At 37.1% G+C, this 23,240-nt stretch overlaps 3 protein-coding genes across 3 annotated transcripts; 1 reads left to right on the top strand and 2 right to left on the bottom strand.

Moving 5' to 3' along the window:
• Positions 1 to 2,003: 2,003 nt before the first annotated feature.
• Positions 2,004 to 3,633, bottom strand: LOC127789959 (universal stress protein PHOS32). The gene is made up of 4 exons (XM_052319087.1): positions 3,280 to 3,633; positions 3,026 to 3,135; positions 2,534 to 2,652; positions 2,004 to 2,448 (listed from the first exon to the last, which is right to left on the bottom strand). The coding sequence occupies exons 1-4, from the start codon at positions 3,452 to 3,454 to the stop codon at positions 2,358 to 2,360; spliced, it is 495 nt and encodes a 164-aa protein (XP_052175047.1). The 5' UTR covers positions 3,455 to 3,633; the 3' UTR covers positions 2,004 to 2,357.
• Positions 3,634 to 13,665: 10,032 nt separating this feature from the next.
• LOC127791235 (uncharacterized) lies at positions 13,666 to 16,032 on the top strand. The gene is made up of 5 exons (XM_052321093.1): positions 13,666 to 14,147; positions 14,236 to 14,556; positions 14,640 to 14,958; positions 15,104 to 15,223; positions 15,315 to 16,032. Exons 1-5 carry the CDS (start codon positions 13,851 to 13,853, stop codon positions 15,422 to 15,424), a joined length of 1,167 nt encoding a protein of 388 aa, XP_052177053.1. The 5' UTR covers positions 13,666 to 13,850; the 3' UTR covers positions 15,425 to 16,032.
• Positions 16,033 to 18,552: 2,520 nt separating this feature from the next.
• LOC127790677 (copper transporter 1-like) lies at positions 18,553 to 19,347 on the bottom strand. The gene has a single exon (XM_052320272.1). The coding sequence runs from the start codon at positions 19,318 to 19,320 to the stop codon at positions 18,883 to 18,885; it is 438 nt and encodes a 145-aa protein (XP_052176232.1). The 5' UTR covers positions 19,321 to 19,347; the 3' UTR covers positions 18,553 to 18,882.
• Positions 19,348 to 23,240: the final 3,893 nt, after the last annotated feature.

Below are 23,240 nucleotides of genomic sequence, written 5' to 3'. Positions count from 1 at the left end.
AAAAATAGTTAAAACAATAGTAACTACTTTATTATAATAATTATTAGTATATTTGTTGTTATTTTGGATACAACAATTAAAATTTATAATATAAGAAAGCTCCAATCATGGTAGAGTTAGAGTCAAACACAGAACAAAGTTGTCTGGCAAAAATTTGAGAGAGGGGTTGATGTTGTCCTAAAAAGACTTGATCGAGTGAATTTTGATGTGCGGAATACTTATTTAAATTTTTTTTATTATTATTTCTTAAAAATAACTTCCTCGTATATTATATTCTTTGGAAGAACTCTTTCTCCTAGAAGAGTTTCCTCTTTGAGAGAACTCGCCATTGAGAGATGGGTTACAATATTGTGCCTTAAAATCACATATTAATTTTTTTAAATTAAAATAAAATACTCACAATTACTACTTTTGAAGTGTAAATTTTACGTCCATATAATAACTAACTATGCAAATCACATAAACCGAGGTAGTCAAATATTAATGGATTTATCTCATAACGATTTGAACAAAAATAAGTAGAGGGAGATAATTATTTTGGAACCTTTGGTCAAAAGGGTGGGGGAAATAAGGGGTAATGGAATATGTTGGTAAAGGTGTTGCAAACATCGTATTCTTAAATAAATATAATGTGGTACCTTTTTTAAAGGAAAACTTTGGACATATATTAGTTCAAACCTAGTGAACGTCTCATATATGTTGTTGGGAATAAAGGTAAGTAGATGGCTCCCAATCCCATGGCTGCCCAACAAAGCTTAACTGATATGCAAAGGGAAAGGAATGTATCCTCCCAATATTAATGTTGTCTTGAGTACAACATTAATAATACTAATAGAGCCCCTCAAATTGTAGCCTAAAGGGTAAATATGGATTCTTGATTTGTCTCATAATATCGTGTTCAAATCTTATGAATATTGAGTAAATTACACTCTTTTAGTTTTCGAGTTTTATATTTTGTAACAAATTAAATATTTACTATATATTAATTTTTATGACAGCAATCACTAAATTTTAATTACCAAATAAGTGTTGATTTTAATATTAAATAATTTTTAAATTTATTAGTATATATCACCTTAACTTTTGTTAACATAATTTCATAAAAACTTAAAATAAGAATTGAATTGTTAAAAAAGTTAAAATTGAATAGTTGTGATTGACAAAAATTAAAGTAAAGTGACTATTTTGTTGGGGGTGTAAAGTTCATACACCAATAATGTAATTTATAAAGTCTCTTAAGGGTGGCAACTCAAACATCATGAGCAGCAGGCCCATCAAGGAATTGGAATTTGGGCCAAGCCCACTTTATGGCCCAATAGTTTTTGGGCTGAGCTGTGTCGTACCAAGACGTCCGCCTCCCCCCGCGGCGGGAAACTGGCCCAACTAGAGTCAAGGGACGAGCCATGTTGGCTCAGGAGAAGGAATTGGGCTGGGCCGCCCAACCCACATCACTGCCCCGACCCCGACGACGACAACAAACAAGACAAGAGTCATGCTATTTGTACAGAACAAATATTACAGAAACATTTATAAGGCAATCAAAATATCCATTTTACCCCTATAATTAATGAACCAAATGCCCCAAATGCATCATATCTCTCTCTCTATCTCTCTCCCCCTCACACCGTCGGCCCCAACGGCAAGCGACAGCAACGGCAAGGCACGGCGCGGCGACGGCGACTGAGGCGAGGCGAGGCACGGCAAGGCGACTGAGGCAACGGGACGAGGCGATGAGACGAGGCGGTGGAGGTTGCAATGGCGAGGCGAGGCGAGGCGAGCGTGGCAAGGCGGTGGCGAGAGCAGGCGGAGGTGAAGAACGGCGGCAGGTGAGATTGCAACGACGAGAAAAGGGGGAAAAGAAGAAGGGGATGAACAATGATCAAAATATCGCAATATATTATCCATGCAAGCATTCTGTAAAAAAAACTTTCTATACAAATAGCATTTTTCAAACAAGACAATGTCATTGAGAACAATAAATGTAACCATCAGACAGCGTCACGTGGAGATAAAGAGGCTGGACGTGCCTGCCAGCCATAGATGCTGGTTGGATGGATCAAGCAAATATTCAAACAGAGCCTAATTCATTAATCCCAAATCATAAACATATGGAGAATCATGATCAAACCACCACGCATTTACCTTATACAGAACCAAACCCTCATTTGCAAAACATAGATATTATCTGGTCTTGAAACAACACTTGTATTTATGGCAAAGCCATCGCCATCGCCATCGCCATTGGAGCAGTTACATTCGGAGAAGAAGAGGCTCCAAATATTATTACAGAAGGAAAACAGAACACTGGGGATGGTGATGGTGATGGTGATGATGAAGTCAAATTTGTCAAGCTGGGATCAGTGTTTCTGAAAATCGGGGTCCTTGACAATGGTGACCGGGCAGGCTGCGTTTGTAATCACGTAATTGGTCACGCTTCCCAAAATGATCCTGTTTTGATTGATTCGTGATCAACAAACAAACCCCAATTATCTTAATCCATAAGATTAGCGCAAAAGAAGAGGAAAAATAGTACCTTTGAATGGTGCTCAGACCTCTGCTTCCCATGACCAGAGAATCCAGCTTCAGATCTCCAACAGCTTCACAAACCTTCTCTCTGGCATCTCCCCAGTATATTTTTGCCACTACTTTCAGCTGCCATCGAGTTCATTGATTTCAACATCAGAAGCATAAAATCATAACAACGTCCATCATTTAAGATGACACGCGATTTGAGGAGCTCGCTTATTTAGAGCTTTTATCGAACTAATTGCTCAAAACTGGGACTCCTCAAGCTTGGCTAACAGCGAATTTATGTTAAAGCGGTTAAACATAAAAAGGAACCTCGTTTGAGTGTTCGATTATAGAAGTGTTGGTTGGTTAATCAAGTTTAGAAATCAAGTTCAAAATTGTTCATTCAACTGAATAATCGAGCAAAACGAGTTAAGAATTAGAAAGAAGAAGAAGAAGCCATATATATATATATGTGTGTGTGTGTGTGTGTGTGTGTGTGTGTATGTATACGAACCTCCTTCTGCCTAGAAGCAGTGTCAAGCATGTCGAGAACTTCCATATCCGTTTGAACTTCGTACTTCTTCATAACCTCCGGTTCCCGGAACTCCGCCAGAGGAATCAGAGCTGACCCAAAAAGACAAACCCAGATCACACGATCACGATAATCCAGACCCAAATTTATCAAATCGGGAAAAAGTAGAACTGGTTTGAGAAGGGGGAGAGAGAGAGAGAGAGAGAGAGAGAGAGAGAGTAAAATCGGGAGTTTACGAGAGCCAGATTTGGACCAGAGCAGATTGCGAGACTCGTCGAGAGAGTGAGGATTGACATGGATAACGTAGAGGATGTCGCCTTTGTCGGCGAGGTTGTCGATCGCCCACTGTAGCGCCGCCTTGCTGCTCTTCGAAAAGTCCATCGCCACACCTACCGTCTTGTCCTTCGCCATTTTCACCTGCTCTTGCCTGGGGGGTTGTGATCAGATCAGAGATGAAGAAGAAGAAGAAGAAGAAGAAGAGAGGAGCCTTGCGTGGCGTGCGAATCTTCCAGATGAGAGTCGGTTTTCCCTCCGTTGGAAAGTTTTTGCCCTTACAAATAGTGTTAAAAAAGTGTTCAAATAAGATTTTTATAAATATATAAAATAGGAAGCTTCCTTGTAGTTCGCCATGTCTCCTCCCCCATAGAGAGATTATTCAGCTCAGCTCAACTCAGAGTGCACCCACAAAAAAGGGCATAGATTTAAGAATGAATTTTATTAACGGGGTTGATTTTGTGTTTTATTCTTTAATCAGCCTTTTTAATTGTGATTTTGTTTCTAATTTGATTAAACAAAAATAATAAAACTATACAGCTATGTTTAAGTGTTATAGAAAATCTTTAAGAATAAGCACCAGCAATTACACTCTCACTCGATCAAAAGGTTTTTTTTTAAGTATTTTGTCGGTTTTAAACTTTAGAATTATTTATGGTGTTGATGAGCTTAGAGTGTTAGCAGTATACTCATAATGCAAGCCACAGTTTAATGTGAAAAATGACATTTGTGATGTAAACCCCAATTACTAAACGCTCGAACTAAAGGAATAGACAATAAATATATAAAGAAATTATCAATTCACGTGTTCTCCCAAGTATTATAATGATTTTGGACTCCAGTACTATCATTTGTGATGGTAATCTCATGTTACTTATCAAAATAAACACCCAAGAGTGCAAAAGTATGCTCATAATTCAAATCACCATTTTAGCAATTTAAATCAATGAAGTAGAAAAACTCTGGTTAGTCCTAATTAAGCCGTCAAAAGTGTCGCAAAGCATGGCTTTGGAAAGAGGAGGGAAGGGATTGGTTGCTACTTTGTCCAAACAACACACTAAATCTCTTATACGTCAGCAGAAATGCAAATCGTTTATGTTCCTTAAAACATCTGTTATCTATCCATAAAAAATACACCATGATCAACAAAACCATTTGATTAGCAATCTGCCAAAGGCTTTTTACCGTTCCATTTAGTCGCAGCCCATAAAACTCCACTCTCACATTAACACCATGGCCATCCAAATTTCCTTGAGCGGTGAAAAGAGGACAATACTTGGTAGGAATAAGAGCAAGTACATAAAAAAATAATTGTGTCGATCTATCACTTATATGGAAAGAAAGCATCAATTTAGAAAAAGTAAAAAAAAAAAAAATGTTAATATAATCAAATGTAGATAAACGTTCTCCAGTGGCTATCTAAAAAATAAAAATATTTTAAAAAATATCATAACTATGTCATACCAAATGATGCTAGAAGACCTTGCAAAGCAGAAGGATTGGAAAAAAACTTCATTTGAGGCAGGAAGCCATCCATCTCAAGTCATCAGCCTTAGGATGACTAGGCATGTGGTCTTGAATAATGTTCAAAGATGGTGGATGATGGTTCTCGAGACCTCTGTGCCGTAATAGAGATAGATGTCTAATTGCCAAGGTAATTGACGAGAAAATCAATCTCGGAGACTTTTCGACCATCTCTTATTCTCCAATCAAATTTGGACCTCGTCGCATTGGAGAGTGATGGCAGTATCCTGTAGTACAAAGTAAAATCATCAAGGGTAAGTATACAATAATAATTAATGTATTATTATGTAAGAATTAGCCTGGCGAAGGACCCTTAATTTCACTCTCTTTTATAATTACAAGGTATTATATAGTTTTTGTCAGAAGATATATATGCCCCCCATATATCACAAATGGGACAGCCTAGCTAATGCGACAAGCCATAGACCCATCCATCCAGTTGGATTTGATCTCTCATCAACCCCTTTATAGCGCGAATGTTCGGTGAGAATGGCAGGTCGCTGCTCCTTATCTTTTGTGGCGGCGGTGGCGGTAGGTCTGACCGGGCCGGGCCTATATTATAATATAAAGTTCCACCCAAGAGCATGGCCCACGATTCGGCCTTTATTTCAAACAGAACTGGTCACCGGCCCAACTTCAATCCAAAACAGAAAACACTAACCATTGTAACTATTGGGCCTGCCATTGCCTGCTTCGAACCAGGCCCAAAAGTACACTTTATTTTCAAACAAAGGGCGGCTGCTGCTGCTGCTGACAGGGACATCTTAATCCTAGGGAAAATAGTGAAAATGCCCGTCTTCTAAGTTATCTAGTAGCTATACCTATCTCAAGATATTTAGATTTCCGTATAGGTTCAATCTACCCTGCCTCTCTCTTCACCAAATTTGCACTAATCCAACCAAAACTGGATCCTTGTTTAGCCAAATTAGCTCATAAGGCTAGGTTCTGACTACTTACATCACACAATTATGACTCTTTTTATCTCACAACATGCATTTATAAATGCACGAATTCCAAGAGATTGGTATTTTTGTTATGTATGTATGCATATTGATTATTAGATTTTCTCTCAAGTATCGATTTGACCATTGAAGAACATGCTAGGGAATAGGTTTTGGACGTTCTTGGGATTGATTGAGGACCACGACTCAACACACTTGATTTGAGATGAATTTGGTTCAAAGTAATCGACTCAAACCATCATCAAGTGCATATATAAAATGCGTTCTACTTTAAACTATTTAATCAAATAACAACACTATTTATATGTTAGAAAATAAAATCTATTGATTGATATTAGACTTACCCTTAAAAAAGCACAAATGAAAGAGCAAAATCTCGTGAATGGGGGGGGGGGGGGGGGGGGGGATCAATCATGGATGCATGTATTTATGATGAGTCATGCGTTTGCGCAGAGGTAGAGATTGTGAAGTTGATGTGTGCAGCACAGCAGTGCGCAGCGCACGCGACCACTGTGCAACACATAAAGGCAATGCCTGCCTGCCTGCCTGCCTGCCTGCCGTGCTTGTTCTCAAAATTAACCCAAAATAAGGTTACTTAAACAGCATCAACCTAATCTTCACTTGGGTGCAAATATGATCCACAAATAGACACAATTTGCGAGGGGGTTTGTTTATCTTTACATAAATATTAAGTATTATTATAAAAGTACTATTTTTTTAGATAATATTTTCATACTGCTTATTAACTAAAATATAGATCAAAAAAGTTAATATATGAAAAATATTTAAATTTTTATCATTTTTAATATATTTGTTGAATTTATTTGACTACTACTGGAAAAAAAATAACGTGACTTCTTATCTTGTATTCTTTAAATATATTTACCTCTTCCTCCTCATGATAAATATAACTTTTAAGTTTACAGATATAAAAAATATATATATATGTGCTTTAGTGCATTTAAAAAAGTTAATAAATAATTTAATAAAAATATTAGAATACTTTTCAACCTTATCTTTACTATTTTATATTTTAATCTAAAAAATATTTTAACTTTATATTGATATAAATTTATTTTATTCATTTTAAAAAATATTACCTCAATATAAGACTTATTTATAAAAGGACATTAAACAGGGAAGAATCGGCCAAATACATAATTTTTTTATATTTTTATATTTTTTTGAGTGATTATTTAAATTTTTTATTATTTTAATTACACTCTTGTATTTATATTTTTAGTTAATTTAATTTCTGTGATTTGAATTTTTTCACATGATAAATCAATTTTTTGTTATTTAAATTATATTTATATTTTTAAATATAAAAAAAATTAGGAAACTAGAATTTAGGGTTATTTGGTGGGGGACAGATGGTCAACATCATTCCCACTAGATGAGAATCGAGGAATCCATTTCATTTCATTACTTTATTTTATTTTTATTTTTTAATATTACTGTTGGGTCTTGTTATAGGGTGGTTGGTCCGGTCGTATGGTTATGGAGGCGGTTAAAGACAAAATGGCACCGCCGTGGATGGAAACGACGGCGTTCGGAGCGCCGCCCGAAACCTCCTCCGGCAATCAAGGCAGACATGTTCCCACTCCTCCTCGTTATTCCCCCCACCACCGCCACATTCCCCCATGCTTCTGCCCTCTTCGTGCTGTCCCACTAACACAAACCCCATCCTCCTTATCTTATTTTAATCCAAATTTGTTTTTTTTAATATTTTATATTTTATACATCATATCAATCATTAATAAAGATTTAAACCTTAAAAATAAAATATAATTAATTTAACATGTTAAAATAATGGCCCTCCTCCTCACGCCGCCATTCCAATTTAATAAAGTTCTGTGTTCTTACAATGTTTAAGACAATTGTGCTAAATATTTTAAAGTATCATATATTTATTATTAATTATTTTTTCAATATTAAAATTAAAATCATATATAATAAATATATTTTAACTAAAAATAAGGTTAATTTATGTCAAATTTACACATATAAATTTGACAAATAAACCCCATAAGTAATATATTGCACACAAATTTATATCAATTTTACTTAAATTTGTGATAATCATATTTAAAATTATCAATAAATCTACTTATTGTTATAATTTTTTATTAATTTACCTAAAATTATTATAAATATATGTATATCATATTAATGTATGAGAATTATTTATGAAAGCTATGTTCGAGGGCCAAATATATTTTTTAGCTCTTGTATTTGCACTTATTTTTTAGGTAAAAGACATAAATATACCTTCAAACTTTGCCCAATAAACTATTTGACCCTCTCAACTTTGGATTGAACTTATCATACACCTCAACTCTTAAATTTGGACCAAACACACATCATTTTACAATTTTGTTCCAATCATGCACTTTTTATTCATACGAGCATGATATGTGAAAGCACATATCTATGAGAAAGTGATGGGTGAATAATAGCCTCCAAAGCTTGGTGTTTCCTCCTTGTCATCGATGAATGAGGAAGATGATCACTCATTTCCCACATCGCCAACCTAAAGTTACCTGCGTTGATATTATTGGTCTAGTACTGTCTATGCACATTTGTCGTCAATGACAATCACAAAGGAGGCTAGCAACCAACCGACCACTCGCCTCTTATGTCATAGGCCCAAATCTGCACACCCATGCCATTACTATTACTTGTCTACCTGTATCTGTCGCTGCCGCCAACCAGCATAAGAAGGCAAGTGACTGATCGATTGCTCGCCTCCCACACCGCAAGCCTAGTTCTGTCTGGTGCGTGTATCTCTCACACGCTCAATTGCAAAATGAGATGCATATTTGTTTTAAATTCAAGATTTAATAGGTATGATAGGTTCGGTTCAAAGTTAAGGAGGCCAAATGGCCTATTGGACAAAGTTTGAGGGTATATTTATACTTTTTATTTTTTTTAACACTCGTCTTTTTACTATTTTATTTACACCATTAAATTATGTAATTTAAAGTCAATTGCACAACTCAGTAAATTTGTTAAGAATAATAAATTAAGTATTGTTCAGAGGTGTAATTGAAATAATAAAAATTTAAAGATACAATTATCTCTTAGAAATATAATTAAAATAACAAAATATTCAACTGTCTAACACAAGAAAAGGCTGCAGGTAGATGGCTAAAATATGTATTTTGCCCTCGTACAATTATAGCAATACATCATAGTGAAACTATCTTTTCTATTTTGGTTCAAAAATTGGAATTGGAATTGAAAAGTTACGATTCGATTTCAGAATTGGAGCTGATTTAAATTATTAAAAAATAAATCTAAAATATATAATACAATACACAATAATTAATACTTTTAAAAGTAATTCTAATTAAAATAAATAGATAATAAATTTAAATAATAAGTGAATCACATCACCTTTGATTCTTTTAAATTTTAAAAGAAAGGATACCTAAATAATTTGATTTATATAAATTAAATTTATTTATTTTCTTTTTTTTATTAAATGGATTCAAATCAGAATTAAAATGATTAAGAACCAAAGTGAACCATTAGAGAACGAAAATTAAAAGGATCTATAGACGATTTAATTTCCATTCTAGCAGAAATTAAAATCGAAACCGCCGATTTCGAAATCGTGTCAGGCCTAATTCATCCATGAGCACCGCAATAATTTTTGGAGGGTACCATGGAGATGGGGCAAGCTGCCTTGACTACCTGTCGCAACGGTGGCCTGCCACGTGCCCCGACCTTTTCATTAACAAGGCGGTGATTAGCAAGAGATCTGAATCTGGCGCATAAACAAAAGGTTCATACACGTCCGGCCCCATGTGCCCCTCTCTGTCTACATGGGCACCCTAGCGTGACAAAAATACCAAAAGATCCCCCACATCTCTCTCTCTCTCTCTCTCTCTCTGTTGTCCAACAAATTATTTATTGTCAATTAATATTTATAATCATCATTATTTAATCAATATAATAATTCACAAATTACACAGGAAAAGGGTACCAGTGATGGTGTTGCTTGCAGTTGCAGGGCAGCTAAAGCATGGTGGATGATCTTTTGGCAATAGTTGATTTGATTAGATATGGAGCCAACAAATCCAATTGATGTTTTGAGTATGGTCCATCACTTTCCGAGCGCAATTGGGTTTGGTACGTACCTATGTTTGACCTTCATTAGCCCCGTCTTTTCCGCCTCCCAATTAGCTTCCGTTCCTTGTGATTGTGATTGTGATTGTGATTTGTGCCCTCACCCCACACTCACACTGCTCAATCTTCCCTCTTTTCTGCGTTCAGATCCCCACCCACTGTTTTCATTTTATGGTCTAAAAGTATAAAAATTCGTTTTTCTGTAGTAAGGGTACTTAATTAGTGAGTGATCTAGTAGGGGTGGAATGATGGGGCATCGTCACATAGATGCTGTAGTGGTCACAGTCATGCTGCTTATGCTTAGTTGTTGATGATGATGATGATGATCATGTGAAGAGCCGTCCCTACAAACTATCTTTTGGGGGCGGGGAGGAGGATGAATCATCAAGGTGGAATAGCACAAAATCTTGTGACTGGCGGAAGAAAAGGAAGCCATGAGAACACGATGTAGGGTAGACAAGTGACCTGCTTTTTCCACGGCCAGCCCAGCCGTAAAAAGCTAGCAAAGGAAAAATCCCAAAATGAAGGGGAAAAAAAGAAAGAAAAAGAGAAGAAGAAAAAGCAGACAAAAGAGAGCAGAGGGTATAATGCGAGCAAGCTTAAAGCTCACTCCAAACAACATACATATAGATAGATGATATGCATCATCATGTCTGTATATTTAAGTGACATTTATAATAATATTTTGTATTGATAGTCACGTCAAAATTAAGTGTTGTGAGGCAGAGTGTGTCAATAATTAGGGCAACACATTTTGACATTCTGGAATCCTACTGTCATAAACTAGAACAGACCCAGCTAAGAACTGGAAGGGCCCACCTTCCACCTGGACTCCACCACTCACGGGTAGCTTCCATCGTCAACCACAGACAAGTTTAAATTCTCCCTTCATTATGTTCTCAAGTTTTTCATTTTTGTTTTAATTTCCTTACTTCTTCCTGTTTCTGTCATTCTGGGTACTCTTTATATATACATATATATATATATGTAAATGCATAAGTTGGCATCATGAGACTTACCAAACATCACATGAGAGATTAATAAGAGTGCCTGCCTATATATCTACCACACTAAAGGCCAATGATAATGGACCCCTTGTCAGCACAGAATCAGTACTGATGCTCAACGGTTGCTTCACCTTTAATCCCATTGTTGCCCTGTTTCGTGTTTGGTGCTGCCACACATTTGTCATAAAATTTCCCCCCCTTATCTGTTCTATCCACCGAAGAAATGGACATATCCCAAACCCCAAATGGTAGACAATATTCCACTAAAACTCAAGTAATAATATCATCACCTTTGCTTGCTTAAATCTCGAGATGTCACATAAATATTGATGAATCAGCTCGATACAGGACTCAAACCAAAAGGCTTCTTCAGCTACAACCCAGTTGGTAGCTGGCATGAAGCAACTTGAAACAATGTAACAGGGGGGAGCTGGTCCCAAGTTGCAATATTCCTAGGCACAACACAAAGAAGCATGGAACATTAGTTTACTTAAGCCCAGGAAAATCTAAGAGGTGGGTCCTTTGGACTGGACTGGACAGAACCCACTTGAGAAGCAGTGAGCAGGCAGCCAGCCAGTCATTCGCTTGAATTTTGGAAGAGAGAGAGAGAGAGAGAGAGTGGCTTTGGTGATTGACCATTATAACCACTCACTATTCAGCCTAAGAAAATGACGTAGCCGTCCGACTGTGTGTTGCGCTTAAGCTCCCCTTTCGGCGTGGATTTGATTTGATATTGTTATTATTATTCTTCTCCTTCTTCTTCTTCAAACCGTCCAATCTTCTTACTGAAACAGGAAGCAAGCCAAGGCATGCCTTGGGAGCGCTTTTGCACAAGGGAACAGGAGAAAGTTCTAGCTCCACTCCCAACTTTGCTTCCTACCCTTTTGCTTTTTCGTTCCTGGCCGCTCTCTGCTTTTTCTTGTTTCCTTAATTCAATGGGAAACATCGGAAAAGTCATTTATTTCCCTCTTTTAAGAATAATAAAAAATCTGGCTTATTACTAAAACAATATATTTATGTGGTGGAACTCAGCTGCACTCTGAAGAAAAAATTGCAGAGAGTGGCCGCCTTCGTACCATCTTCAGCTTCCTTTGCTTGCCCCCCTCTGCCCATAAGCCTGTCCCTGTCACCCCTTGAAACAGGGTAGTTTACCGTCTCCGTTTCTACCTTTGATATAAACACAATTAATATTCCGTACACTAAATAACTCCCACACACTACCCTTCTTTCTAAAAGGTTGTATCTGATTATTGGACCATAAGATTTATGCTTCATTAGCACAAAATAAGGGAGATTTAGGTGTGATTATTGAAAGATAATAATCCGTTTCAAAGTTATGATTAAATGACCCATGACACACCCCCCCCTTAATTGTGCCATGAATGCAGAATAAAGAATGGAAGTAATGGTGCGGAAAAGGCAAAAGCCGTCTAGAGCCGGCAGTGCCGTTTCTGAAAGCGGAAAGGACACCAGCCGCCGCAAAGGATGGCCGATGGACGGAGGTTTGACCCTGGCGGACAGAGGGACGGTTAAACCTGCCGCATTTCCACTTCTAAGCTCCCGCCACGTCACCCCCCAATTACTATGATATATTATTTAGTATTTAATATTATTATTATTATTATTTCCGATACTTTGTCTCCTCGCCGAAGCGACTTCCTTCCTTCCTTCCTTCCTTCCCAACTCGTTCACTAAACACAGCCCTCCGGTTCCACCATATTAAAACTAAATCCTGGACGTCGGATGGGAGAGAGAGTGGACGGTGGGATCGGCGCCGAATGCAGTCTGGCTCTGGCTGTCAACAAATCATCTGAGAGCAGATCCGCCTGAAAACAACAGGGGCAGTTTTGGTAATCTGCCAAGGGGGGGCAGATTTGGTGGATTAAGGGAAAGTGGAGGGGCAAAAGTGTCAAGGGAGAACATGCGAGAGGGGGCGGGGGGGGGCGCCAGGTGGACTAGCGGATGGGGACAAATGTCTGCAGGAACATGCCGTGATTTGTAGCAAATGGGAGGCGCTTACACGTCCTCTCCCACCGTCCCCCTCTAGGGTTTTCCTCCTCCTGCTAATTAAGCTCTAATTTAGTGATTGATTACTAAATATTATTTGAATTCAAACTTTCTAGGGGTTATAATCTCGTTCTTTGATTGGGTCATTTAATGGGTAGGATTTATAAGTTATAACGTATTTTAAATTATAATAACAATTGCAAGGTAATTAAGAGTTAATAAAAAAAGATTAGTAAGATAGTGTCTTGACTCTTGTTATTAAACGAAACCAATCCCCCCTCCTCTCCCCCCAAGTGACTTTGGGCCCCACGGGCCCTTCAATATATATATATATATATATACATACAAGATCTAAGATTCTTATGGGCATGTATCTTGTATGATTCCAATTAATGCCTCTGTTGTTATTCAGCCCTTTACCTTGTGCCCACAAAATTCAAATTTCATGGATTACTATATGTCAAATAGGCACCAACTTTGTAGCTTTTAAGACTTAAATTTATAATAATTTAATTAAACTTGAGAGCCTCCAAAAGCAACTAAGTGGAAGCCTGAGGAGGAGAGGACCGGACCGTAGTGGTTTGCATGAAGCGAAGCATTTTCATTGGCGCGTGTAATGCAGCCGCTGTAGCGGCACGTGAGCGGCAGAGCACAGGCCCCAACTAGGGTTCCCCAGCCTTCGCCTCCACTCTCTTAAAATGCCAACTCTGCGCAGGCTCACTAATGCTCTAAGCTGTCTCTCTCTTCTATCTCTCTCTCTTTCTCTCTCGCCGTTCTCTGCTTCTCTTTGTCTACGTCCTGGGACCCTTTGTGAAGCCATCATTGAATCTTGAAGAAGCAGCAAGATAGACCCCATAGCAAAGCCCTTTACGAATCCCCCTTTGTTTGTTTATATTGGAGATGGCGCAGGGCTTGGATGACTGCGAGTTTTGGCTGCCGCCTCAGTTTCTCACTGACGACGACATCCTTATGGACTTCAAGCCCGTCAATCTCAACGGCAAGAACGCCGGCTCTAACGCCGGCTCGTTTTTTCCCTTCGATTACCCCTCTGGGTTCGGCTCGTTTGGACCGTCCTCTGAACAGGGCTCGTCGCTGAGCTCCACCGAGACGGAGAGCGACGAGGAGGATTACCTCGCTGAGCTGACCCGGAAAATGGCTCACTCCACTCTCCAGGACGACTTTTGCGACGCCCAGAAGGTATATTTCTAGCCTTTGTCCTGTTTTCAGCTTTTGTTTTGGTTGTGTTCGTGTTCTGATTTTTTGGCGTCCTCTGTGTGATTTTTAGGTTTGGCCTATGGCCGGGTCGCCTCAGTCTACTCTGTGTGGCGTCCTGGGCGGTTGCGGCTGTAAGCAGGGCTCGAGTAGGGGAAGCCCAAACTGCGTGTCTCCGCCGCCGGCCCCGTTTCCGGCCGACCGCCAGGACGGCGCTTGGGATCTGCTGCACGCCGCCGCAGGGGAAGTGGCGAGGATGAAGTTGATGGAAGATTCCGTTGCGTTCGCGCAAAATAGGGGACTTCTGGGCCCCCCTGGTAAACAAAACCCCAACTCAAATATTGGGTTTCATTCGAATCAGGCCCTTTCCTACCGCCAATTGCAAGTCGCTCAGGTAAGCCAGAGTAAACCGTCAATTACGCCCTATCATTTCTTCCTGTCCTTGTCATGATCTTATTGTTTGTGATTTTGTTGCAGTTTCAACAACTCAAGCAGCAACAGATGATGAAGCAACAGGGTTCGGCTATTTGGGGGCAGGCGAAGCCGGTTGGGCTTTATCAGCAGAACCAGACCCACCAAATGGTTCAAAACAGAGCAAGAAACAATGGGCGCCCTCTTGGCCTCTCGCAGTCGGCTTGGCCGACTCTGCAACAGTCGCAGCAGCAGCAGCCGCCGAACAGTACCGGCATGAGAGCGGTCTTTCTTGGGAACGCTGGTGCCAAAAAGGAATGCGCCGGAACCGGGGTCTTCTTGCCTCGCCGGTTAAGTAGCTCAACTGAGGCCAGGAAAAAGCCAGGTATACATCGTTTTCTGATTCTTTGTTAATTTCTTTTGTCGTCAGTCTTCCATCTTTTTCTAGTTCTATGGGGTTCTTTTTGAACCTTGATTTGTTTGTTCCGTCTGTCTTTCTAAGGATGTTTGTTTCTTTGCTATCGTTTCAGCTTGTTCTACAGTGCTGCTTCCGGACAGAGTGGTTCAGGCCTTGAAGTTGAACTTGGAGGCCATGGATGCTCAATCCCAGGTTCAGACTCGGTACAGCGGAACTTTCTCTTTTGATTATGGTGAGATTCCAAACAACCTTGTTCGTGAATATCCCTTAATGGGTCTAGGCTTAGACTCTGCGAGACTCATTGTTTTTTGTGATCATGCCAGACGCAGCTTCGAGGCACCGGAATAACGTGGCATTGTCTCAGAAGCGCAATGTTCGGCCTCAGCCTGCGATGAACCCCGAGTTCCGGCTTCCACAGGAGTGGACCTACTGACCGTTTGCACTCTGCTGTCAAGACCCTCTCTGTGATTTACCATAGTTCTGTGAAGGTTTGCAAAATGAGGGGAAGTTAGGGAAGTTTGTTGGTAGTTTTAGCTAGCTTGCAATGGATAAGTAGGACTATAGAATAGATATATAATTGTAGTACGAAGAAGAGGATGATGATGAATGATGATTTGTAGGAAGAAATTAAGAAAATGGTTATTTTGTTTTTTTGGAGCAGCAGATAAAAGATCTGTGTTGGAGGGACGATGGGGCAGGGGAATGTTGCAAGCAACAGCTCTCTCGGTTGATTTTGGTTTGTTTTTTCTGGCTCGAGGCACCAGGAAGTGGTTTTGTGGGTTCTCTTGTCGTGTCCCGTAGAAGATGTGAAGGAGAAGAAGATAATATTTGGAAGAATGGTTGGATGAAAAATAAGTGTTGTGTGTCAAGCCAAAGCATATGATGAAAACGGGGCTGGGGCTGGGGTGGGTCGGGTCTTTTTGTATGATGAAAACAGGGGTTTGTTTTGTAGCCGAATTGATTCCAACCCGTCCATCACTCCACGCAATGGCCGGGAATCAATCAATAATATATCAATAATGAAATATTATTAAATCGTTATTCTTTGTTGTTTAGCGTGATCTAGAAAATGGTTGGTTTGTTTTGAGGTATGTGGCACAGGTGCCCAGAAGGAAGAACTGCCCCTCTCTGTTCTGTCACATGGTTCGAAGCTGGCTTTTGACCATTGAATGGTTCTTTAAATATCCGCTCTTTTATTGCTTAAACTAATCAACTACTGACACAGAGAGAGAGAGGTATAGAGCTCCGCTTTTGGGCCTTCTCTCCTTTGTCGTTGGTCAGGCTTCCAAATTGCCAACCCACAATGCACTTTACTTGTTTCCCTGTTGATTGCTATGCTCTTCTTCCTAAGTTTAGCCAGCAGCTAGTGAAATGTAATATTTTACAGAAATTTGTGTGGGATTTTAAGGTTAATAATCCTTCCGAACCAAAGTTCCTGTCTAACCACTGGGGTCTCCAAACTGAATAGAAAGGGAGGGAAAGGGGGTTTTGCTCAAGGGAGAAGTCTTTCTCAGGGAGGAAGTGAAACGGGCTGTGTGTTAGCAGCAGGAGCAACGACAATAATATAAAAATAATAACAGGGTAGTCATGATGGAAAGAAGAAAAAAGGAGGTGCTGTGTGTATGTACATATGAGAGATCTTTTTGCCGTTAACGCCTACGTAATAAGGAAGGAAGGAAGGAAGATTGGGGAAGTGGATGACGATGGGGGATTGTATGAGAGAGTGGAGGGTGGCAGCTTTAAAGAAGTAGACTTTAGTAGCTTGCTTTTATACGAGAGAGCAGAAGATCTTTTACCGCATGGCCAACCCACCGAACTGGCCCCATCTTTGCTCCCCCCACCCCCGGGTCCTCCTGCCCTACTGCCAGCCACTACTTGCCGCCCATCCTCTCCCATTCTTTCCCTTGACTATTTATTTCTCGATTCTCCACTACGTTTGTATAATTACTTCGCTTACTATGATATTGTCCCATCAATATCAATTAGGTTGTTGGGAGGTAAAAATAAAAAATAAATATAATATAAAATAAAAATATGAAAATAATATATTTTAAAAAGATAAAAAAATAAAAATGTGAGGAAATATGTAAATAAAATTAGTTTTTTTTATAAATATAATTTGTAATATAAAAAAATATTATTCAATTTATAATGTATTCAAATAAATTTTACAAAAAGTTACAATTTTGAACTAAAAATGAAATTTTTTCTTCTTAAAAGATTTTGTGATTGAAAATAAATTTTTATATCGAAAACGTGTTTTTGATATTTTTAATATTATAAAATAATAATATTACATAAATAATTTAAAAATATTTTTAGTTTTTTTTTTTTGAGTTTTATAAAAGAAAATACTTTGAAAATGCCGAAACGGCACTCTTGGGGGACGTTTCCGTACATCATACAATATCAACGTATTTAAATTAGTTAAAAAAACATTAATAATTATAGTTCTTAAAAAAAAGATTTTTGGAGGAAGGGAATAGAACCTGTAAAACATTTAAATCACTTTTGTTTTTTTCCTGGGGGAGTTTTGGGAATTCGGATTTTGAAATTTTTGTTCAGACCAGATTGAAAAATTCAGTTCGATCTATAATTGGTGATCCAAAAATTTTGATTTGGTGTTTGATTTGAAAAATTGATCTTGGATCCAACCAAGGATCTGTTTTCAATTTTAGTCTAAAGACCTAATAAATTGTATTAGTAGTTTAGTTGGGCCTAATTCTATCCGTATATGATCTGATTTTTAATAGAAAAAAGTTTATCAATTAATCTTGATTTTAATCTAATTTAAATCTCAACCGGAATCAATTAAATTAATCACCCCTACCCCTAATTGGGGGAATTAGAAGCGGACGAGAGAGCAAGAGTCCAAAAACAGCTCAAAAGCCAAGTCCAGAGTCACAGGTCAACCAACCATACCTCCAAACCCCAACTATCAAATTACTTGGAAAGCAGAACAAAGACTTAACTCACTCATCTGCCTGCCACACGAGTAGTAGTAGTAGCAGCAGCAGCAGCAGCAGCAGCTGCTTTGTCTTCAACTTGAAGCAAAGCAATTGGGTTTGAACTTTCAACAAAACCCCACCCCAACCCAAGTGAGTGATTACTTTGTTGGTTTCTCCGCCGCGCTGTTTCTGATTCCCTCCCCTCCCCTCCCCTCCCCCCTTGTCTCAATCATTTGTACTCATTGCCCGTGGTGTCATCTTGTTTGTCATCTAAGGCACAGTCCATCCATCATACCCTTCCCACGCTCTTCTAACTTCAAATCTTTCTTTCGAATTTCATAATCGACCTCTGAATTGATTTGATGTCACTATACATATGCCCATGCTCACAATTAAGTGGCCAAACACATGCCTTAGCCCTTCTAGGTGCTAGTTTGTTTTTATTTAAATTTTTGAATCAATTATATATCTCGATAGATAATAATAATGAATTAAGTATAAGTCAAAAATATAATTTAAACAACAAAAATTTAAAGATACAATTCACTCGAAATTATATAATTCAGAAGTGTAATTAAAATAATAAAAATACGTGTAAGCACTGAAATTAAAATATATATTTTGATCAATTAAGTCACATACAAGGGGTGCGTTTTGGAAATAATGTTAACAATAGTAATAAAACAACATAGGATTAACAGTTGGAGATTTTCATGGTGGTGGCTTGTGCCTGGGCCGTGACCAGTTTCAAGTTTTCTGTTATTGGGCCAAGTCCGATGGGCTTGAGTTTCCCAATTTCGTGTTGTAAAGCCCAGAAGAAACGCTCATTTATTGAATGCTACTTCTAACGAAAAAATGAGGAAATTGATAGTAAAAATAAAACAAAGAACAAAGAAAATGATGCTCTTTATTTTTCATCTGCCCGGAACGAAATTCCGCCACTTCACCGGCGACCGTTGAGTAGACGGCGACCACCGGTGAAAGAGTACCCGACGGCATGTCCCAGAACGGCGGCTAAAAACACGCCGCCGTTGTGGGACATGACGGCGAGTATCACCATGTACACGAGCCCAAACCGGACGGCGTGGACCGCGGTGAGGAGCAAATTCTTGGACACGCGGTGGGGTTGGGGCTTGAACCAGTCGCTGTGGGAGAGCCACTCGACGAGCAGAGACAAGACGAAGACGAAGACCAGAGCCAAGGCGTACATTGCGGCGTTGTTTCCGGGCCAGCCCGGGAAGAGCACCTCGGCGTGCTTGCCCCAGTAGAGCCTCATGTGCAGCAGCGCGGCGACTCGGCGGTGCCTTTGACCTCCGCACGTGGCGTTGAACCACGCCTGCACCGGGGGAGCTTGGGTGACGGTCTTCTGCGCCGCTGCCATCTTGGCTGCACATCCGAATCGCTAGACCAGTGACTGTGAGAGTTTAAGAGCGGTGAGAGGCTTCTGTTTCACGTTCTTGACGAGGACGTGCACTGCACGTTCACCTGCTCTCATGGAGGCTACAGAGTTCACATGCGATCCATGTGTTGTTTTCTTAAGGTATCGTTTGTTTGTTTGTTAAAGTAAGATCTGAGTTATAAAATGTGAAATACGTAAAATAATTTATATTATATTTATTAAATTTATCTTGTAATATATTAAAAAAAAATCGTATCTTCTTATATCAGAATATTTAGATAAATTTATTTATTTTTAGATAAATTTTGTTAAGACCTTACATATAAAAAATATATATTTATATGTCTTTAATATATTTTAAATTATTTAATAATTTAATAAAAATTTTAAAATATTTCTTAATTTTATTTTAATCATTTTGTTTATTAATTTAAAAAATATTTTAATTTTATTTTAATATAGTCTTATCTTATATATTTGAATAAATAGTGTTTAACGAAGAGGAGAGTGAGAAACACGCGCGTATAGAGTGAGTGGAAGAAGGATATAAAGAGGAATGTGATTGGGACTTTGTCAGGAAGCAATCTCGTGACGGATGACTTTCTGCGATTTGAGTGTGTGCTTTCGGTTACGCATAGAATCTCTCAGCCACTCTCCGTCGTTTGCCTTTCAATCTGCCAAAGGAGCCTACTGTTGGGCCCTGCCACGGCCCAATTCCACCGAATAAGTAAAATAATAATATTACCTTTTTTTATTTTTTGTTGAGCACACTATGAAAATAATTTAATTCTATTAATTAGGTCTAAATTAACTCAATTTGATACAATTTTATCTGACATGTAAAATTAATTTAGATAAAGTGTATCTATATTAATTTGACATATCAAGTGTAATATAATAATAATATTTATAAGACTCACATGTACAAAAAAAAAATTAGAGTATAAATTTTACAAATATTATTATTATATGACATATGATATGATAAGTCAGTATAAATACACTTCTTTTAAATCAATAAATAAAATTACATTCAATTGAACCATTTTAGATTTTATTGTCAAAATTAAAATAATTAGATAAAATTGTAAATTTGCAACAAAAAAAAAAAAAGAGATTATTTTCAAAATTAGCCCTTATTTATGATTTTTATTTAACTTATTTTATTGGAAAATCGTTAAAAACTCAAATATTTGGTTATAAATTTATAAACAAAATTTTAAGTGAAAAGCTCAACCTAATTTTTGGGCTTTTAGCATCCCTTTAAGAGGCGCCTTTCATATTTTTATGTCTAGCATTATAAGCTTTTTGTAAATTTGTTATTCAGAACAAACCCTATATATTGGGATAGTGTTTATTAAAGAAGATATAGATTGAAAATAGTAGGATATGAAAAATATTCCGAATAAAAGTATTTTCTATTGTATTTGTTAAATTTATCTAAAAAAAAAATCATGTGACTTTCTATCTTGGACTTTCTCTTTATTTTCAAAGAAATTATCGTGAACTTTATAGCTAAATTATCTTAATACTATCTTATTTTACTCATTTTAATAAATATTACCTAAAAATTTAGTAGGATAGGCAAATGGAGATGCATGCTTAAGAATAATGAAAATTCGAGGCATTGCTAAAGTACCATTTGAATATCTCAAAGGTTACTACGTAAAATTAAAGAAGTGTGTATCTTAGAGATTTAGAATGATTATAAAGTCACCCGTTGAGTTTTGAGAAAATATTATTATGATTGAAATTTAATATTATAATATAATTTATCTCTGTTGTTAATTAATTTCAATTAAATATTTTAAAATGCCTAGAATATTTTTATATGGAAAAACCCCTCTTTCTCTTCTCTCCTCTAATTTTCTTTTCCTTCTCCTCATATTCTCATCGATCTTTGTAAGTTTCTTCCCTGATTGTGTGTGCATGCGTGTGCTATAAGTTCAACAAAATTGAGATGAACATAGGGTTGGTGAACCCAAAATGAGGGTTTGTTCCCCAAATTTAGGTTCATTTTGGTTTCCAAACATTGGCTCCGACAAAACCTCACCAAAAAGCAGATTTTCCCTTTCTCATATTCAAACTCAAAATCTAGATTTGAGATGAATCTGTGCAATGAATTGCCCTAACTTAATTGGGTGCATAAAAAACAAACACCTTGATCTTAATAAATATTAAAATTCTATCAAAATCACTAAAAACTTAATAATCTCTAGTGGCTAACTTTGTTCAAAATGAACAATAATGAGGAATTCGGGGTAGACATATTCCAATGTGGCTGGCTACTATGCCTAGTCTGAACAAAAATTTCAAAATGAAAAGACATATTGCCAATTATGGTGAGGAAGACCAAGTAGAAAATCCCAAACTCATGCTAGCTAATAATGTTTTATTCTTCTGAATTATATAAATAATTTAAGAAAAAAACAACTCACTAATAATAGCACAAAAATACTTGTTATATTAATGCATATAAAAAGGATTATTTTTCATGAATTTGCAATTTCATAAAACTTAAGTCGATTTGATACAATTTTATCTAACATATAAAATTGATTTAGAGAGAATGTGTTCATATTAACTTGATATACTAGGTGTTATATAATAATAATATTTATAAGATCCACACGTAGACAAAAGTAAAAAAAAAAAAATATAACCTATAAAAAAAAAAGTGGTACACAGATTATATGAAATAAGCTATATTTTTTTAAATTATATATATATAAATCTTATAAATCTTATTATTATTATATAACATTTGACATGTCAACCCACACAAAACAAATCTTATATATTGCAAATTTAGTAGTATTGATAAAGACGTATATCTATGAATAATGAAAATGTGGGGCAAAGTACCCTTTAGATACTATATAATTGAGATTTAGAATAATTGTAAAAGTTATCGCTAAGTTTCGAAAAAATATTACTATCATTGAAATTTAATGTTATGATGTAATTTACTCCTCTCATTAATTAATCCCAAATAAATATTAAAATACCCTTACACATACAAACTCCTATTTCCTTTCCTTCTTTCCTCATTTAAATTTCTCTCTCATCTTATTCTCGTGAGAAAATTTTTTGAGAGCCAGACAGGTTAACAGACAGACTTACAAAATAGAGGCGGAAATACTAGAATGACCTCGCTGATATTGTATTATACTTTTTTTAATATAATGTGAGTGAGAGCATTTTAATTTTTTAATCCTCATCTTGTAAGTCTGTTTGTCAATCTGTCTAATCCTGTAGAAAGACTCTTAAGATGCTCTCTCTTCAAGCCGCAATCCGCCATCATCTTGGTAAGTTTCTTCCCTACTTGTGCATGTCTCTTCTAAGTTTAACAAAATTGAGATGTATTAAGGTTGATAAACCCAAATTGATGTTTCTTAGATTTAAATTCGATTTGATTTTCGACGATGGTAATATATTTTAATAAAACCTCATCACAAATTAGATCTCCTCTCTCTTTCTCGTATTCAAACTCAAATTTAAGTTCAAGAGAATCCGAGCGATTAATTACCCTAATTTAATTGATGTATAAAAAACAAACATCTCGGGTCTTAATAAATATTAAACTTAATAAAATCACTAAAAATTTAATAATCTCTAATGGCTAACTTTGTCCAAAATGAAAAAGGAAAATTCTATTTGTAACCATAGATTTTGCTCTCCGTAACCCACTTTTAATATTCCTAAAATATCATCAAATGAAAACTTATATTTGCCCTTCATTTAAATCGTTGACGATCAATCACTCACCATTACTCCTCAAGCGCGTGCACCCACTTTCTCACCCACCATTATCATAGCCATTTTATTCTATTATTCAAATAGCAACAGTTATAGTAGATCGATATAAGACAACCGAAATTTATTAATATTTTTAAAAATTA

The sequence above is a fragment of the Diospyros lotus genome, chromosome 14 (assembly GCF_014633365.1).
Source record: "Diospyros lotus cultivar Yz01 chromosome 14, ASM1463336v1, whole genome shotgun sequence".
NCBI classification, from domain to species: domain Eukaryota; kingdom Viridiplantae; phylum Streptophyta; class Magnoliopsida; order Ericales; family Ebenaceae; genus Diospyros; species Diospyros lotus.
Note: the sequence above shows the minus strand (reverse complement) of the source record. Positions and strands in the feature narration are given on the sequence as shown.

Coding starts and splice junctions, on each gene's coding strand:
- LOC127791235 (XM_052321093.1), top strand. CDS start 13,851: ATGGCGCAGGGCTTGGATGACTGCGAGTTTTGGCTGCCGCCTCAGTTT. Junction 14,148..14,235: donor ACTTTTGCGACGCCCAGAAG/GTATATTTCTAG, acceptor TGTGATTTTTAG/GTTTGGCCTATGGCCGGGTC. Junction 15,224..15,314: donor AACTTTCTCTTTTGATTATG/GTGAGATTCCAA, acceptor TGATCATGCCAG/ACGCAGCTTCGAGGCACCGG.
- LOC127790677 (XM_052320272.1), bottom strand. CDS start 19,320: ATGGCAGCGGCGCAGAAGACCGTCACCCAAGCTCCCCCGGTGCAGGCG.
- LOC127789959 (XM_052319087.1), bottom strand. CDS start 3,454: ATGGCGAAGGACAAGACGGTAGGTGTGGCGATGGACTTTTCGAAGAGC. Junction 3,136..3,279: donor CTGGTCCAAATCTGGCTCTC/GTAAACTCCCGA, acceptor TTTTTGGGTCAG/CTCTGATTCCTCTGGCGGAG. Junction 2,653..3,025: donor CTGCTTCTAGGCAGAAGGAG/GTTCGTATACAT, acceptor ACTCGATGGCAG/CTGAAAGTAGTGGCAAAAAT.